Raw genomic sequence first — 19,443 nt, forward strand, 5'->3', positions numbered from 1 at the left:
ATAAATTCAGGATGGTAATTTTAGCTGTATTAAGTGTAAATGTGACAAGGGCAAACCCTGAAATATGTTAAAAGCTTTTCAAGGATCTCTGATTTCCAGTTCAAGACACTGAAAAAACCCACCCCAAACCCAAAAACCTTCACATACCCCCTTAGTTGTGGTGACTTACTGATAGAATAGGATGGAAGTTAAAAAAAGACTACTTGCTGATAGTGCAATTTCTTATCAAAAACATTTTCCTCTTCCCTTCCAAAAACATTTTATTTAGAAACTTCCTTCATCAAATTCTTAATTGAATTAAAACAATATATAGACAAATAAATTTATTTTTCAATTTCTAATTCAATGGGGTGGGAGCCTGAAAAATAGCTGTAAGCCTATAAGACAGAGTTTTACTATTGCCAATGATAGTCCAAAATCAGAATGGATTTTGGTTTGGCTTTTAAGTGTTTGCCTTACAAAATAAAAATCAAAATCTTTAAGTTGTTTGGATTCAATGTAAAACTTTGATAAAATTCAAAGTGGTTACTGATGTATTTCTAAATATTAATTCTATTTTATTACTACTATTTTATTTCATATTTAATAGATACTGACATGGTTATTAAAGAATGAGAAAAATAATTAAACAACATCCTTATTGTACTCTGAATTAATACAGTTAATTTAAGCACTTCAATTACAGTTACAATGCATATATGCCAATTCAAAAATGTGACACTCAGCGGAACAACCCATTAACATTGACAGGAAATATCTGATAAGGCAGATACATCATTAAAATGTATTTGGTTTGTTTTCACAAGGTAGCATAAGTCTTGCAAGAGTGCTTGGTGAACTTCCAGATCTTATTAAATATTTATAATTAATCCTTACAAAGTAACATTTCACAATGTGTGTTCTAATTAAAGGGACACTGTCAGTTTGAATTTTTTTTTCTAATTTGACCCATCTAAAAACTTGAAATTTCTGTTCAAGTCCCATTTAGACTGTAGATCTTACACTTCTGCTTAAAAAAATGAGAAAACTTAAATCCTCTATGAAATTTGATGAAGATCTTTCACCTCATCATAAAAGCTATATCAAATGCTCTCAGGTGAACACTTCTTGCTCTGTTCCAGCAAGCACTGACTGCATGGGGTTTTTCTGATGGCAGATTAGTCTCCCCTTTGCTATTGTCGTTGCTATTCCACATAGCCCCTTCTTAAGTTTTAGGAAGGCTACTTCCAAAAGGCACAAATGTAACAAGGAATACAACAAGTACTCACAATGGAAATCTAACATTCAGTGAGATTGTGGGATTCATTCCCTAGATGTAGGTCATTCTTTCTTAACCTCAACTTATTTTCCTTTCTTTTTTTTTCTTTTGAGATAAATAATTAATCTAGGGACAGAGACTTTACTTTGAGCAAGTTTTCTTTACTCATACATCATTGGTCTGCCTTTGCTAAGTTGTATTTGAACAGCTTCCAAGAAAATCAAAAGCTGCATGAAATAAGTGCAAACTAGTACCGTTAGTCTATGCTCTCCTCTACGTATTTATGTAGCATACCATGACTTACAACAATCAACCCCATTTTGGTTCTCCTATGGCCAAGAATTATAAAACTATTATAAAAAAAGGAAAATTCTAATTTTGCCTTGGTTTGCATCATGGAACACTTGAACTGCCCTCTTCCAAATGAAACTAAATTGGAAGCTGAACTCCAGGACTGTGCCTACTGCATTCCACCTACGGAATGGGTTTGGAGTCCATAGGACCAGACTAAAACCACCACGGAGTAGTACATTCAGTCTATAGGACTGAATTGGCAGTTGTTACAGCAGGCAGAGAAACAAAATTTACTAGATGCTCACAGTCTAAACTCAGGTTTGTATCTAATGTTTGAAAGTGGCCTAATCCTCTAACAACATTCCGAACACTCCTAATGGTCTGTGGTGGAAATGGCTTAGGGTGCGGGAGGGAGGAGTGGAAGTTTTTTGTTTCCTTGATCAATACAAATCTGCTATGGAAAGTTTCCCTATAAAAGACAGGACTAGACTAACACACTTAACACTCTTTCCCAGGACTAAAAACCCAATTTTGAGGCTGTTCATAGGTGATGTAGACAGACAAAGGAGACACTAACATTATTTCCTTCTGTATAGCTTTCCTTGATGCATAGGCACCTATACGGTTTCACAGCTGTGTCACAATTTTCAGCATGGCCATGGCAATTACACCTGAAAGAACAATAGGGAGTGAAAAAAATAAAATATGAAAACATATCTGTCCAACAATATATAACATGGTCACAAAGTCAACTTTGTATTACATAGTCTGGATCTTTATTAAGTACAAATAAATGTCACCAAAGAGAATGTTCTCAAGTCCAATAACCTACACAAGACTTCTTCACTCAACATATTTTTAAGCATCAGCAACTGCTTTCCAAGAAAACAAAACCCAGCATTTAGTAGAGCTACTCTTACCTTATATAATATGTAATGAAAACTCTTTTTCAGTATGCAATATTAATACATAACATTTTATTAAATCTATTATAATTATTCATCAATATTAAGCCTTACAGTGCAGCTCTAGTTTTTCAAAGAAACGTTAACCATATCAGGCATAATTTTGTGATTTAACACATTTTATGTCAGTTAAAATGTCCATTTCTTACTAAAATAAAATCTGTATAGAATATTAGTTAATAACCATACTATTCTACCTGAAGGGTTGTTGTTCTGGAGGCATGGCACAGCTTTGCAAACCATGGCTGTAATTATTTTACTGTTATACTGTCACCAAGATAAAGCTATTTTAGTAAACGCATTATCATAACACATCTAAATCAATAATCAAAATATATTAGTAATGTAGAAAATTTTAAGGTAAAAATGACCTCTAATGGGGTTCTTTTCCTCAAAATGAGAACTACCAAAATAATTTCAGGAATAACCCTACTTATCAAAAATCTGCACCATATAATCCTTGGAAACTATTTCATTGCCAAATCTGCATATTATTTATAGGGCATAATTAGTCCTTTCACAAGACAGCACATTTATCATATACAATAAAGTTGTCAGTCACAGATAATGTAATACTTTTACTGACAGCTGACCAATTTTGAAAGGAAAACTTCAGCTAAAACAAAGAATGAGCTCTGCATTAAGACTGTTAAAATTACCATGACTGGGAATCTACAACTTGGAACAGTTACTGAGGCAAAGCACAAGCAATCGTTTCATCGTACCAATCCCTTTGCTTAGAGGCCTCGGTAATTCCAAGGAAAAGACTGCTTTTGATAGATTTGTGTATTAAGTATAAATAATCGTAAAATCACATGTGAGCAAATGTTTTAAAAACACAGCACGCCAATAATTTCAATCTTGATACACTGCTTTAGAACAAATTCTTTTCTCATTCATAAATGTAAAAGCAAATCAATTTGACTAAATTTTAGGCAGGTCCTTATATGCTTTGCACAGCTGCAATAGTAAGAGGTAGTGTGGGAAAAGTCACATAACACCTACCTTCCACTGACTGTAACTTCATTAACTCCGTAGTACCTATGCCTGAAATTTACCCAAGGTTCATTAGTATGATACTGGCCACGGAGATGAATCCTCACTTGTGTAGCTTTTACAAATTCTTGGAGAGAGGGAGTATTATAAAAATCATTGTAACCAGGTCGGTGATTTGGTTCCGGGGTAAGAACACTAAAAGTCAGGTTACCACGAGAATACGGTGTAAAGCTGTTTAAATAGACAGGAAGGCAAATTAAAATCAAAATATCAAATATTTTACAGATTCTGTCTCCTAATATCCTGTTTCTCAGAGGGTCTCCACTTACATAGGGGTTTTTGTGCTTTCTGGGTACAAATTCTTATGTCACTGGATTCCAAGTCACTGGAATTCAAGAAGGGAAAAAGAAATGTCCTCTATATGTCTGTTTTGCCCCAAACTACCAAACTCTTCTCCAGACTCTAAGATTCCAATTAAAAGTAAAGCCTCTAGCAGGCAACTTCAAAATAGGAATAAAGTGTGACTGATACAGTGTCATCTGCACTAAGTTTTTAAAAAGTTTAACACTCTGAGAAACATGAACTAGGCTTGAACCACATAAGGAAACCATTCCGATGACTAACAAAGTAATTAACAGGTCCATATTGTTAATTATATATCTTCTAAACACATTTAAAAACCATACAGAAACAATTATTATATCTTGAATTCCAGACTCACTGGACGATATAATCTTATTTGATGAGTGGACAGAGTTAGAAACACATGCAAGTGAAGTACAAGAGAATTTCATGGAATGCAGTAGAATTGAGAGTAAAACTGTATATTTAAGCCCAGGAAGGGGAAGGACAGTCCTGAGAATTCAAGCGAAGGCTGACTATATATAAACTGGACAATTTGATATGAATCCTATGTTATGTTATTATATGTACTAGGCAGAGTTTAGCTATGAGGCTTCTCTCTGCAAGAGAGAAGAATGCCTGCTTATTTGCACACCTACATGGGCTCATTAAAAACAGATAACCCATGTTACCACCTGGCACCTGACATACAACATTCAAAAAATGTCACTTCAAAATATCTCAGAGCTTTTGAAAGATGAGATTTCTAGTTAGACTAGGTCTGCTGAGTCATAATCCTCTGGCTTCATGAAGAATCTTTGAATTTACTGTCCCCCAATCCAGGTCAGTGCTTCACAAAAATCTCAGTGGAATATATCTGTATTTTTCTCTGGGTGATACTGTCTTCTCTTCTGCTCTGTAGAAAATTAAATAAAATATTTTTTGCTGCCATGGCATGCAGAACTGTAATGTAAATGTTTAGACAGGTACAAATGGCAGACGAACACCACCATCTTGTTATGGAAGCACCAGAAGGAACAGCACAAAGACTGTAAGGCTGATGGCAACTAGATAAGCAGGTCATCAAGATTTTAGGGCATCTACATGCAGTTTCTCAGGAAACTAGGAAAACAAAGGAGATCCTAAAATAAAGGTCAACCAATATTCAGACTAAGCAAAGATTCAAGCCTCTGATAGGGGGATTAAGGACAGCAAGCAACTCCTAACTTACACAGGTGGTACAGGACGGAGAAACAAAAACCTTAACCACTTTCATTTCCTAAAGGACACAAAAAAGTCCATTCAGTACTAGCTTATGGTCACCAAAACAAGAACTCTCAAATCGTGGTAAGGATTTCAAAGCCAAGGTCATTTGCCTTCCATGTTAACCCAGGGAACCTAGCTAGGCCACCAGGTAACAAGCACACTGGTGTCTAAATCCTGGACAGACAATTTGGACATGTCTTGGCAGTTACAAGTATGTGGCTGGGAGAGAAAGAGAGAGAAACCAGTTTTGGTTTAGCATAAAATCCTCCTATAAAGGGAACTCTGTTACACTGCTGACACAAACTTGGAGCATTGTTTCAACAGTAACTACTCTTTGAGAACACAGAATACTCACCATTATAGGGTATATACGCACCATATATTTTTAAACAAAGCGTTCTGTACATCAGCTGTACCCAAAAATCATTCATTTGTATCACTTCCTATCATCATTCGTGTTTTAATTGAAGGACAGAAACAGTGCTGCTTACAAAACATTTACGGAAACAGTTCATATTTAACTCCTCAGTTCTTTTTAGAAAATATACAAATATGTATTTCTGGGATGAAAGTGGCATTACACCTCATTTGGTTTATTTATCCAAAAATGTTTGGGTTACTTAAGATATTTCCCTTCTCCTCTACCCTCTGTTCCAAGAATCAGCAATAAAGCTCAGATTCCTTTACTGAAGAGTGGTGTAACTCAAATGACCTTATGCTCCTCTCCTCAGAATTCTGAACTCCTGGAGAACAGACAATGATGCTGACACTTGAAAAGTCTTAGAAAAGTAGTAAAAGTGAAACAACAAAAAAAGCAAAATGCCTACAGCACCGGGTAATGTATTTTCACACTGATTTCCAGCTAAATACTAAACAAGCCTAGAACTGACTGGCAGCTGAATTCAGCCAAGAGATAATGCATTTAAATACATGTAGTGGTATAGATTCAATTATGTGTATGTGTGTGTACATACATGCATGTGTGTGTAAAATGATAACATATTAACTATTATAGATGTCATACACTATATTTATGAAATGTATATTTTATATTATATAGCTTTAAATATGCACATGCTCATTGTCAGTAAAAGGGCATGCAACATATTTCTAAAAGCTAGTGACTCTCCTTATCCCCCTCCCATAGTTTTATATTGATTCTTGTTTAGAAAGATTAGAAAGTTTCAAGATATCATTTTCAAGACGTTTCTTACATGTTTTGCATGACCCGTAGTAAGGCTGGATGATTGGCTTTTGTACTTAAGTTTGGCCTCTTTTCTAGATTTCAGAACAAGTTCCACTCTCAGAGATCAGAAGGTAGACTCCCATATCCGCTAGACAGTTTAAAACAATCTGTTACGTCAGTACCTTCCTCCACTTATCATCTCAATGTTCTGTAATTCTACTGACAATAGCCCCTCAAAACACAAGCACATAAAATTTCAAAACTCTAGCACAAAAATAACCAAGGAATCAATTGTGTCACATTCATAAATGACTAAAATATGATAAAAATGACAGATGACTTTCTGGAAATCTGCAATCAAAAGGTCAGATTTAGGATCTTTTATATATTCAGTAGTCCATAATAAATGAGTATACCAAATTAAAAGATTCTATCTCATTGGGACATAGAAATGAATTGTGTCAGGATGTTACCTGTTCAAAGCATCTGTATTATGCAGATAATACCCACTCATACCTATGAAGCTGGAGACAGTTGACAGAGTCTGGTTTTTCCAGAGATCCATTGTTCTCCATTCCAAAAATACTGCAATTTCTAGCAAAATACTGCCAGTCTTCCCATTTTAGATCATCTCTTTTTTTTCTTTCTATTCTTACTGCTTCAGGGTGTGGGCTAAAGAACTGCAGTATAATATAGAATACCTACAAGAAGATAACAAATTTATGAACTGATATTAATGGCTAAGTTCTAAAACAATGAGAATATAAACTTCATTTTTCTATGTGACTACACAGTCTGCTCTACCACTCATAGGCAGAAGAAGCAGCTATATTTCAGGCCATATATTCCCAATTAAAACCAAAGATAACCTTTTTTGTTAAACAAGCTCTTTGAACTCTCAGACACTATTACACAACTACTGATCTGTGCATCAGAACTCCACCTTTTCTTGAAGATCATTTGAAAATGCACCACAAAATCCATGATTTGTTACAGTAATATTATTTTGGCAAAAATGAAGGTTATAATTCTGTGTTGCCAAATATTTGATGAGTCATTTGTCTGATAACAGGTACTTTTTTTTCCAGGATTCTCTCTATTTTTAGCTCAGAATCTTATCAAATACCTGTGCTGTTTTAAAGAGCACTTCCCTCAGCATACTGCTTGTGCAGAAATGTGTGTAGCAAATAAGCAAAATCCTAGAATGTCACATACATTTGAAATCACTTTTAATTAAAGGACTAATTCTTACTTATGTAAGAATTCCCTTCTCACCATTAATGAAAGAAAAATAATAATAAGCTAGCAAGAATACACAGATATTTGGTACATTCCCTATTGTGAATGCAGCCCCATTCCTGATAAGTCCCTCCTTCCAAGACATCCTGACACTCTTCAACAGCCCAGTGGAGTGTTAGATGAAATATGGCCTCTTCAGTAACCAGGTCTGCCTATCGTTTTCTCCTTCCATATTCTTTGGGAGGCTAAACTACCATCTCCAGAATATCTACAAAACAGAAATCCCCTCTGATAAGTCAGTGTGCTTTCAACATGTTCAACTTCATTTGTCTGCAGTCAGTTTTCTACCAGAGGTATGGAACAAGCACTATTAGCTTTAATAGAAATTAAAACTAAAGTTGAAGATTATAAAAGTGGAGGTAAAAGACAGCAATCAGTTTCTAAATATTGGTGCCTTCACACAGGATATCCTCTCTGGTATATCTGTTCAAGATTACTGCTTGTTACAACAGGCACATCGAAAGAGAATGACAAAAACCATAATGCATTCTGCCTTTTGCACTGTTACACACCAAAAAAAGGAAGCTTTCTTCCTGATCCTCTAAGGATAAAATTTTAAAGCATAAGCTTTGAATTTCCTCAAAATTGTAAATGAAACATCTACAAAACTATTTTCTTAGTTCTTATTTAATAAATAGCAAATGTAATATTCCCATTACCTGATACTGTCCATTTTGCAAATCTATTGTGATTGAAACACCACGATCCAGACCTGCAGTATTAGCAAACACAGATGAAATCCAAGTGGTCCCAATGTCATCATCATTGATGTAATACAGAGGATGGGCTTCTGCATCCAACCTCAGCACTCTGTCGTTAGTGGTATCATCTGCACCATTGGGGATGCAGTACCTCTGTATCAATGGGTGCACTCGGGGATGACTTCCAGGACAGCGGCACTCAGACTGGGTATGAAGATGAGGGAATTTTCCAGAGAATACTTCCAAAATGTCTCTGTGACAGCATATAGAAAAGTAATTACATACATGACAAAAAAGGACAAGTGCCACTTTGTGCCTCTAGGGTCTTAGATTAAACAAAATTAGAAGCACTAAAGGCCTGGTTTCAGCTCATAAAAATGGGGCAATCAGCTACAAATGAAGCCCCCACAAGTTCTCTATGTTATCTATGGTAAACAGCAGGCACCCTCAGAAGAAGCACTGCAGAGATGCTTTCATTGCTCCACATATATGAAGTTCCTCAGACATATGGCACTAAGGGAAATTAGTTCCTTGTTGAGGTGTCTAAAGCTAGATAGGATGAATCTAGCCATATATGCAAGGAGAAAAACTCTTAACACTTTATTGCAGCATCATGTCTGACTCCAGTTAGTGGTCTGGATACTGCTCTTAAGGATACCATAACATTGACACATTGCCTGTAACCACAAAGAAGTTGAATGTTTGCACTCAAATCCACCAAAGAGACCACCTTGAACAATATCACATTGCACTGTACAAAACCTGGACAGAAATACTTTTACTTTTAACTAATTTTAATACAAATGCCCCCTTTTTAGCTGCCCCAGTTTGCAATCAATACAGCCATGTCAAACCATTGAGTCATTTGAGTTTCCTCTGACATCAGCAACTGAAATAGATACATAGGGAGGTAGGCAGGCAAGCAGGTAGACATATGCATGACATGGGCAGGTCTTTATCTGTTCTTCTCTGGTGTAAAAGAAAGATTTTGTAAGCCTAGAAGATACTGAATTTTTATATTAAAAAGCTGTTACTTTTCCCATTTTTCTTTTTTAAGATTAAGAACATAATTTTTGTGTACTTCTTAAGTAAATAAATACTTGCTAGCTGTCACTACAAATTCCACAGAACCCAAAGCTATAGGGCCTTTTACACAGACATAGCCTTAAATTAATTGGCACACAGGAAAGACTTTCCTTCACAGTTTATCCCATTTTGGACCAAGTTATTTGTGGATATAAAATCAAATCTACAAAGACATCACCAGGCCAAAACATTCTGTAAAATATCTTATTTTTCAATTGTTAAACTTTATTAATTTCATTGACCTAAATTGTAGTTCAAAGGATTTGACAAGCATTGCTTTGAAAAAATAAAACCAACATGATTTTCATAAAACTTGGAATTCAGATTCACATTAATATTTTCAATTCAGAGGAGCTCAGTTCATCATAATGTCCTGCAGACAGCTGAGCTCCTAGGAAACTGTTCTACATCTTATTGAAAGACTATCATTAAGCAGCCTTGAGGTCTGCAGTCATGAGTGTCATTGCGCGCAGCCTACCCAGAAGCACCACGCAGACAAATAGGACCTGACTACTTCTGGCCAGCTTGAATTGACTAGATTAATCCAGCATGAGCTGGATAACAAAGGTAACATTTCTTTGTAATGTGCTAGGAAGGGAGGCTGGAGGGCAACAGAAATTGCACTGGCAACTGTAATTTGGCCTCGGGAATGGAGGAAGTCAAAGCAATTGCCCAGGGCTCTGTGGGCTGAGCCAGCAAAGTCATTGGCAGCTTATGGTGACAATCTAACATAGAAAGCAAGGAACAGTTCAGACAATGGCACCTCGGGGTAAGGGCGTGTGCATGGGGCGGGAGAAGCACCTAGAATAGCTGACATGGACATCCGATACTATGGGGAATCTGAAACCAGAGGAAAGGAACAGCTAAGCACAGCGAGCCAGGCTTGCAGCCACAAAGCCAACATTCTAACCAAGTTGGAGTGTCTGTCCTCTTCAACTGGATCACTGGTATTTGAGTGGTCTAAAATGGACTAGTCCGCTATGCTCCCTCCCTTGCCTTACAGTTTACACAGAGCTCTGAGAAAGCTCTTAGCAAGTCTTATCCACCAGGACTAAGCTTATCAGCACATACTATTATGTCAGAATTATGATGAGTAGATAACACCTAGACAGTTTATAAGCATTGAAATCTAGCAACTGGATCTTCTCTCTGCAGAATACATGGTAAATCAGGTTGTAACAAGGACAACAATAAGAAGGAAAGCACATATTTATTACTGAGTGTTGTGTTGCACTATATATACACTACATATACCGCTATATATATTAAGCCTACTTAAGCACAGTTCAAAAGCAAAACACATTAAGTTGCTGAATTTATTTTAACTCAAGATTTTTTAGATTAAGGGTAATCTTTGAAATGAGGTTCAGGAAACTACATCATCATAAGCAATCATCTAAAGAAAATATCTGAAAAGCACTATACTTTGGGAAATAAGCATATTGTTATCTACACTTTCTTCTCGCCTCACTCTTACTTTTTTACAAAAATAAAAGTTCTTTACCTGTTTGTAAGTGCCACTGGGTAAAATCGAAAATCTTGCATTCTTCCAACAAATTGCTCTAAACCTAAGAAAATATACTATAAATAATCTATTGAGCAGAAGGCAGCTTTGCACTGCATGAGAACACCTTTAATTCAGCACTCAGAGATCTCTCTTGCACAATTACCCCTCCTGAATGAAACCATCTTGGACCTGGACAAAACTATAGAGGGCAGCGGCTTAATTTTTTTTATAAAAAAGAATGATTTATAATAACTTTATAAGAACATTTTGTACCTATCTCTTTTCTGATTAGAGAGGTGGCACAGGGATCGGCTCATTAGACAGAAGTAATGAGCCAGTCCATGTGCCACCTCTAATTAGAGAAGAGATACAGTAGGTACAACTGTACCTATCAATTTATACAATAAAGATAAAAAGCATTTTAAAATATTATCTTCTTTTATACAATTATTAGTTTTCCAGGATTCAGAATCAAAATTACAACAAAACACATTTCCAAACACAAGCTTTAAGAAATGGGGCACAGCATATTTTCTTGCCCAAGCCCACAATAAAGTTGTTCTAAGTGACATATAGCCATATTTAGGAGTTAGCTTCAAATTGTGCATGTTCCTGAAGAGCAATAGTCAGTGTTCTTAGACCAGGAGAGCCAAGAATTTGTGAAAAGCAGCAAAACATCCCCCACCATTCTGCTATGACTATGTCATGCTGTAGTACATATAAAATTCTAGATGTAGAGGAAGAGTAAAGTTATTAGCCATTACTAGGCTGCAAGATTCTCATTCTGCTAGTCGTTTACATCAGTATTGATAGAACTGAAGAACATTTACAGCCAGAAATCTTCAGCTCTGTTCCTGAGTCTCCACAGAGAGGAGCATTGTCTAGTGGTCATGCACAATTCCATTCTGAAATACTTGCATATATTTACTCAGAAAAACTATGAACATAAATTATTGGAATGTGCCACTTTACACATGCATGTTTTAGAGAAGGCAGGAAAACCTACCTATATGCAGTAACACATAGAATAAATTATTATCCTACTGGATCATCTACCAAACTTCTATCTTTCAGACAATCTTTTGAGAAAGCTAATTGTACAATAGGAATTTTCTTCTGCTGGAAGGTATTACTTCTTAGCATATAGGTAACTTAAAATTACTTGCACACTTCTTTTAACCACAAGATGCATATTTTATTTTGTATATTCCAATGCATTCCACTAAAATACTACAAGATTCACCTGTGAAGCTTTGTCCAATTTGCAGAGTACCATCAGCATCAGTATCTGCAACTGTTCCCTTAAGAATCCTGGAATCAAAAGGTGTGTTGTCATCTTCCCAGCCATTTAAGAAGAAACTAATTCGGCTGTGATGCACCTAGAGAGTCAATGTAAAAGGGCAAACACATGGTTTATTATGCAATCACTGATTTCTCTACATGTTGAGTCTATCGCTGATTAACCAATAACATTACTTCAACCTAACTGCTGTGTTTCTTTATTTTCAGTGCCTACTGAAAGCAGTTACCTCTCTTCTGTCCATCCAGTTAATAGATCACCACTCAGATGCATAAGGTGTAAAATTTCCACAGTAGTTAAATCAAAGAAGAAACTACAGTATAGGGATCTGGCAGGGAGGGGGAAGAGAGGAAAAGGAGAAGGATGGGTCTGTTTCACACGGCACAAGGCTGGTTACAGCTACATCACCACTTCAGGCCATGGGCACATGTTATAGCTGTCACAGCTCTTCTCATACACATCAGTTCAAACAGGCCTCAAGGGGCTGTACACCATGCTCAGGATAACCAAGCACAGCACGTTTCAGCCAGGCCTCTAACACCCCTCCAAAACACCTACCCAACCCCAGCATGCTACTTTCTACAAGAGCTGAAGGGAATGGTATAGGAACTGCCTACATCTGCTTTACACCCAGTGGCTAATTCCCTCACATCAAGGGAACCCTTGGCTAGGAATATGCACTCAGCCAGCACCCCAGGGTACTGTTTTCTGCAAGTGTTCCCTTCCCTGCCAATTCATTTTAAATCTGAGCTAACGTTCATAGAAATACTTTATGGCGTTCTCCCAGCTCCACAAAGTCACGAGATGCTGAGCTTTTACAAAGTACTTTTTTTGCATTAAAAATCCTCAGGTTTAGGTTACCTAAAATTAGGAAAATTTTATTAATATGGGAATGTCTTTCAGCCTTATATTTTATGAAATTCAATCCTCTTATTTAAAAAATATAGGTCCACACAAAATGAAAACAGTAGGTATCATGGCTATAGTCAGCTTCCCATTAATGAAGTTAATTATACAAACTAAGTTGAACTTATCCAAAACTTCTATTTCAGAAAGTGATTTATTTGCAAAAATGAAATTACTTGATTTTTAGCAATAATTAGCTTGCATAAGGCTTTTTCCACATGAGAACTTGGTGGCTTTGAGCATTAGAAACACCATTTTTTTGCTGCCAATTTACAGAGCAGTATTTTAATTTTGCAGATATGGATGCCTGGTGAATCGTGTCTATCAAGGCCAGATAAAACTAGAGTGCTTTAGCCCGTCTTGATAGTCATGCTAATCACAACAAAATAAATATGGAATAATTGCTTCCATAAGAACAATATCTATGTGAGGACACAAAAGGTTTACAAGTCAGAATAATTTGTTGCAAAGAGGAAAGACAGAACTTATTTACCAGTTAACAAGATACCAGCTTGAAAACCACAATATAAGCACTCACAATACTATTCTGCAATAAAGTCTTTCAAATTTCAGACCAAGATAAACGGACACAATTATCTATAAATCTGAGCTCAGATGATCAGCATCAGTGCCTTGGGCAACATGAGTCTATCAGCATTTTAAGAAAGAAAACATGAAATAAGATGGAGGGTTTTGTTTGGACTTTTTTTTTTTTAGGCTTCACACAAAATTGTACAGATGAATTTTTCCTCCTTAAACTGCACTTTCAAACATACACATGCATTCTGAGCTTTATTGCCATTTCCAGATTCAGTCAATACTTCCCAAATTTAGACAGGAATATTTATTGCCCTTCCACTGATGGAAATTTGAAGGCTATTATCATAATTACTAAGCCTGGAGATTTGTTCAAAAAGTTATTGCATATGAGTTTCACCACTCAAAATACATCTCTCCATTTTAAATTATCTTTTGTGTTGACACATCAATGACCTAAATACAACAGTTTTTTATTTAATTTTAATTCAAAGCCCTCTAAACATCTGATGCCCTATTTGCAAGAGCCTAAGTATACGTATATGTGGTGGTTACATCGCATTTTTTTTCTGCATCACATTTTTTACAGCCTGTTACTGTCATTTGGTGTTTGACTGTTATCATCATAAAAGATACAGGCTTTTCTACTTTGTTATTTGTAGCATTATCTCATGTTTTACAACATCTTTGCACAACATGCCCGCACATGAAATATAACTAGTGAAAAGTTCTCAGTGGTATTAATGCATAAAAAAGAATGTGGTTCCATCTCTACTGTCTTTACCCAGCCAAAAGCTGATGAACAGCCAATTTTCCTTTATCACATTAGCACAGCCATGAGGGAAACACATTTGTTCTAGTCAGCTACACTAAAGATACTATTACCAATCTAACATATACATGTTTTATATCAGCAGTATTCTCAGAGTATGAGGGAGCCAACAATATATTAACACTAGCATGACAGTTTATTTAAGAAAAGAAAATTGTCTCTGTAGAGGGACAGAAGTTAGAAATGTATGGCTAAAGCTCAGTGTCACTGGTCTAATAAAGGTAATAATTCTTAAGCTTTCTTTATAGCAGGTAACACTCCTGTGGCAGCTCTGTCATATCATTCAAATAAAAATGTTGCTTTTACAAGTTTAAGAGTACCTTTATTTTTAGTCAGATATGAAGCATGTTTCCGCTTTCCTGTTTCCACTGTAAAACATTTGTAAGGGGAATTCAGAAATGGGTGCACTCACCCCCATCAGCTTCTTGCAAACTTACTGTCTCAGACACAGCTTTATAGGACCCAATTCTGCCTCCCCCCATGGTAAGCAGAGTGCTTACCTCCATGCATCCCCTACTAAAATCAGTGGGTCTATTTATGACTTAACAGCAACAGAATTGAGCCCTAAGTGACCAGGTATTTTTACTTGTTGAGAATAGGTGACTAATGACAATTTTAAATCTCCCTCCCCCCTCCCCCACCACCAATCTCTTTGTATTAAATAGGATTTAGAATAGTTGGGTTTAATATAGCACATCCCCAAGGTAGCCCTAAGCACTTTACAATGCTGAATTGGATATCAGTAGTGCAGTGACTGTGTAAGGCAAAGGCAGCAGTCATTATGCATTTGGCAGTAGCTCAATGTAATGATCCCCCTGCTGGTTATTAAAGGGGGTATGAATATCTGACATGGGAGGAAAATGTAGGAGGGAAACCATGTGTGGTATAAAAAATCCCAGCGGCTCTCCACTGTGGGAGGAGAGGAAGTCTCGAAGTTTGGTGTCAGTTTAGACTAAGCTAAATAAGAAGAAAAGCTGGCACCAAATCGGCTGTTTAATGTAGTTATTTAAGGTCTCCTGACCGATAGCATTAAATTTCATACAATAGCACAGAACTAAAAGAACATTTTCCCTTCTGACTAGGACAACAGGATTATTCCCCTGTTGTCTTTATTAATAACGTTCAATAGGAATTTGTCCCAAGAGAGTAACAGGAGATGGGCAGGAAAGGTTGCCTTCATGGTTGCGCAGAGCGCAGGACCAGAAGCCTGGGACATCAGCCCTCTAATCCCAGCTCTGAAACCGCCCTGCACTTCCGTGCTTCCCCATCTGTCAGATACTTAGCAAATCACCTCACAAGGAGGTAGCAAGGATTAGTTACTAAGATACATTCACTCTGAAACTACATCAGCCCCTGCCAACATAGAACCTAATACCAAGCAATGGAAAATCCATCTGACGGTGAACTGAGGTGGTGAAAGATGTTTACACTCTTTCCTCTAATAGCATTCTTGTTATAATCCAGAAGGGTTTCAAAGATGAGAGGTGCTGGGCCAAAGAGCTGAGAGGCAAGTTCCTTTAATGCATCCTGAACTAAGCTCTTATGGTTCTTTGGCACAAGCAAACTGTGCATCAGAGACAGCAATACCAAAAACTTCCTTGCCCTGTGGGTCACTCACAGTAGTGCAGAATCACAAAGCCACAGAATGGGTAAAGTTGGAAGGGACCACAGTGGATCACCTGATCCAACTTCCCTGCTCAAGCAGGGTCACCCCAGAGCACATTGCACAGGATTGTGTCCATGCTACTGTTAATAAAACAAGATAGGTATAGAAAACACATTACAACTTTATTTTATCACCTAAAGATCTCTGCTATTCAGATCCTACCCATGAAAACATAACAATGAAATTTAACATGATTTTTTCCACTTGGTCTGGATCAGGCAGAGCTTTCATGTGAACAAAAGCCAGTATTTTCAGGTATTAACTGCTAACAGAACTGCTTACTTCCACTACATAGCAGCAATCTGTGTGGCAAAAAAGAAGCAACACAACTGAATACTCCACTTCAGAGCAGTTGCACTGGCTAAGGGAATAAGGCAAAAAACAGGAGCAGGGGCCATACAGGAGCATGGCAAGCTTGTATGTTAGTGTGCCTGAATACTTTTTGAATCTCAAGCCACCAGCAGCTCAGTGACTTCACCAGTCAGCCATGGTTTCTATATATTAGTAGCTTTCCATGGATATATTCTGCCTGATTTTGCATAGCTGCTCCTTGAATGAAGAATACATTTTCTTTCTTTCACTTTTTTTTTTCATAAGCCTTGTATTGTACTGATATCTGTAAGTGTAATGTATATTGGTATAATCAATGTATAAATAAATAGTATAAGAGTTAAAAATAAAGAGTATAACAGGTATCATAAAAATAAGTAGTATCACAAAAAAAATTAGCAATATGCTTTTAAAAAAAACAAGTTGAATATTCCTTATCATTAACACAGAGGTAGAACAGATTTTGACATCAAACAAAAAACACAGTTATATTGACTCCACTTTCTTGAACTACAATGACCTTTTCCAAGCCAAAGCCAATTTGAGGGAATTCTAAGACCACAAGCTACAAAGTTTTGTCTTTCATGTAATAATAGACACATTTATTACACTGCAATGTACATGTGTGATATCTGGCCCACTTAAGCAACATACATTTTTTTCTTCACACACATTAATCACCCCACATTTTTTCTTCACACACATTAATCACTCTGTCATCAAAATGTCCTGATACATATATATAAAAGGCAACTGAGACAATTTTAGTCTCTTCCATGTGGAATTGAATTGCACCATTTAAGCAAAAATAAATGAAGTTAAGTGAATCTTTCTTCAGCGGACACTATGATCTTTTGGCATTAGTAAGATTTTTCCATTAAACGTCAGTTCTAATATTAAAACTACCCATATACCTTACCTGTGGAAAATGATTTCTAATAAATAAGATACGAAGAAGACACATAGAAGAGTCCTTTATGTTCTATTAAAAAAAAATCCTAAAGAATACCTAAGTATATTATAGCAGAGCTCAAGATCACTATCCAGAGATCAAAGCTTCACTGCACTAAATGACACACAACCGACAGATGCAGTAGTCTCTTCCCAAAATATTTTACAATTTGTAATTATTATATGCTCCAAAGACATAGCTGTTTTTCAGTTAGTACAATCTTTCCCTATAGGTTATCTTTCCTATCCCAATATTTAATGTCCTGGGAAAGATTTATTAAAATATTACAGATAAATTAAAGGGAGTTATTTCAAGACAACATTAATCTCTTCTACTGGTTGAACATACATTCTTTTTACTCTTATTCATCATAGCTTCTAGTAACCATAAAATACAATTTAATCTTAAAGTTTCTTCTCATCATCTATTGTTCTAATAACTAGATCACACTGTCTGGCAAGATAGATTAATAAACCAGAAGGATTTCTTCCCAGATGCGCACGCCATAAATGAGGAGCTCCACAACAGAGAGAACTCTGGCACCAAAAATAAAAGAAAAAAAATCTTTTCTAGTCATTTAAGTCAAATGATACTAATCCTGGCCTACTTAGTTATCCAACCAACATAGTGATGGCAAGCACTTGGACTGTAACTTCAGTTCTTATGGCTATTTAGACCACCACACAAAGTCTCAAAGGGCAGGGGCAGGACTGACCAACACATATAAAACAAGGACAAGGACCCAAAATGCATCTTCCAATACTAGGAAATTAATACATTCCAGTACACGTAATACGCACCACTGTTTTCATACAAAATGAAAAAGAAGCAGTTCAGGGATCTATGATACATACCAGGCAGTGAACGAGATTATTCCAAAACTCAGGTATCTGCATATTAAAATTAAAAAAAAACCAGCTAATTTTTCATTTAAAAATGCAAATCTAGCTAGCTGCAAATGCAAGCTAAATTTAAAAATTTAACACAAACTAAAACATAAGGCCTGTTTCTCAAATATGAGATAAAAAAGCAAGTTCTCCTTGAAACAAGAGAACGAAAAATAAACCGTAAGAAGACTCAAGTCTGGTTTTGTTTTTCCTTTAAATAAGCTCTATTTGCACAGCAAGCAGTTTCTCAGAAATAGAAATAACTATTATAAAGATGATACATCATTTGATGAATTTTAAAGTGCTTTATGAGAAGCAATCAGGCAGCTCTATAATTTACCTGTAAGGCATAAAAAAAAAAAAAAGGAAAAAAAGTGCTATTTATTTTCCAGCAGAAATGATCCCTCCCTTTACTTGTCTTAAAAACTAAAGTGACTCCAAAAAAAAATGAAGTTACACAGGCTTTACAGAGATATAACTTAAAGCAGAAGTTAGCATAAATGATTTGCTTAATCATTCAGAAATAACAAGGAGTCAGAGATTATGAGAAATCAGGAGGAGCTGCAACTCATCCAACTCAAAAATTACTACACAACGTACCGTTACAATTGCTTACTGTCACTTAATTTGGTATGGTTCTTACAAAAGTTGCCAGCTAAACATAGCTTGCTATCTGTTAAAATAACCAAGATTCAGAACACCTTTTTTTCCTTCTTAAACATATTGCAAATTTGTTGCATCAGGAACTTTCTCAATGAGTTCATTCTGTAGAAACAGACAGTGTATTAACACATTTTCTCCCAAGGTGAGAAAACAGATTAAGGTTATGACCAAAATGACAGGCCTGTGGCTTCCTTGAATACTTTAATAGAGTCAACAAATCAACAGTGGTCACTGATGACAACAGAGGAAGGAAGACAATAGATGGAAGGAGCAGAATTAGTGATGCTGTTATAATGGTCTAATCAGAAACTTGAGCATAAAAATTTTTTTCACCTTCAACCTGTCTAAATATGCTCTTTTTGCCTGTTCATATAAAGATATATGGCATATTCTACCACGGGGGGACATTTGGGTTCACATCTTTACGAAAGCAGGTGAAACAGAAGCATAACGGTTAATAGAAGAGTAAA

General features: G+C 36.2%; 1 protein-coding gene across 8 annotated transcripts in view; it reads right to left on the minus strand.

Moving 5' to 3' along the window:
- Window positions 1-19,443, minus strand: part of USH2A (usherin) — a 379,012-nt gene that overhangs the window by 333,697 nt on the left and 25,872 nt on the right. For all 8 annotated transcript variants that reach the window (XM_027681679.1, XM_027681684.1, XM_027681681.1 and 5 more), the window contains exons 4-9: window positions 12,144-12,279; window positions 10,898-10,961; window positions 8,266-8,560; window positions 6,824-7,008; window positions 3,523-3,744; window positions 2,130-2,223 (exon numbers count right to left, since the gene is read on the minus strand). In XM_027681679.1, coding sequence (XP_027537480.1) covers window positions 2,130-2,223; window positions 3,523-3,744; window positions 6,824-7,008; window positions 8,266-8,560; window positions 10,898-10,961; window positions 12,144-12,279 — 996 coding nt within the window. The remainder of the gene's footprint in view (window positions 1-2,129; window positions 2,224-3,522; window positions 3,745-6,823; window positions 7,009-8,265; window positions 8,561-10,897; window positions 10,962-12,143; window positions 12,280-19,443) is intronic.

This window comes from Neopelma chrysocephalum, unplaced genomic scaffold (genome assembly GCF_003984885.1).
Source record: "Neopelma chrysocephalum unplaced genomic scaffold, ASM398488v2 Primary Assembly neopelma1_61b, whole genome shotgun sequence".
NCBI lineage: Eukaryota > Metazoa > Chordata > Aves > Passeriformes > Pipridae > Neopelma > Neopelma chrysocephalum.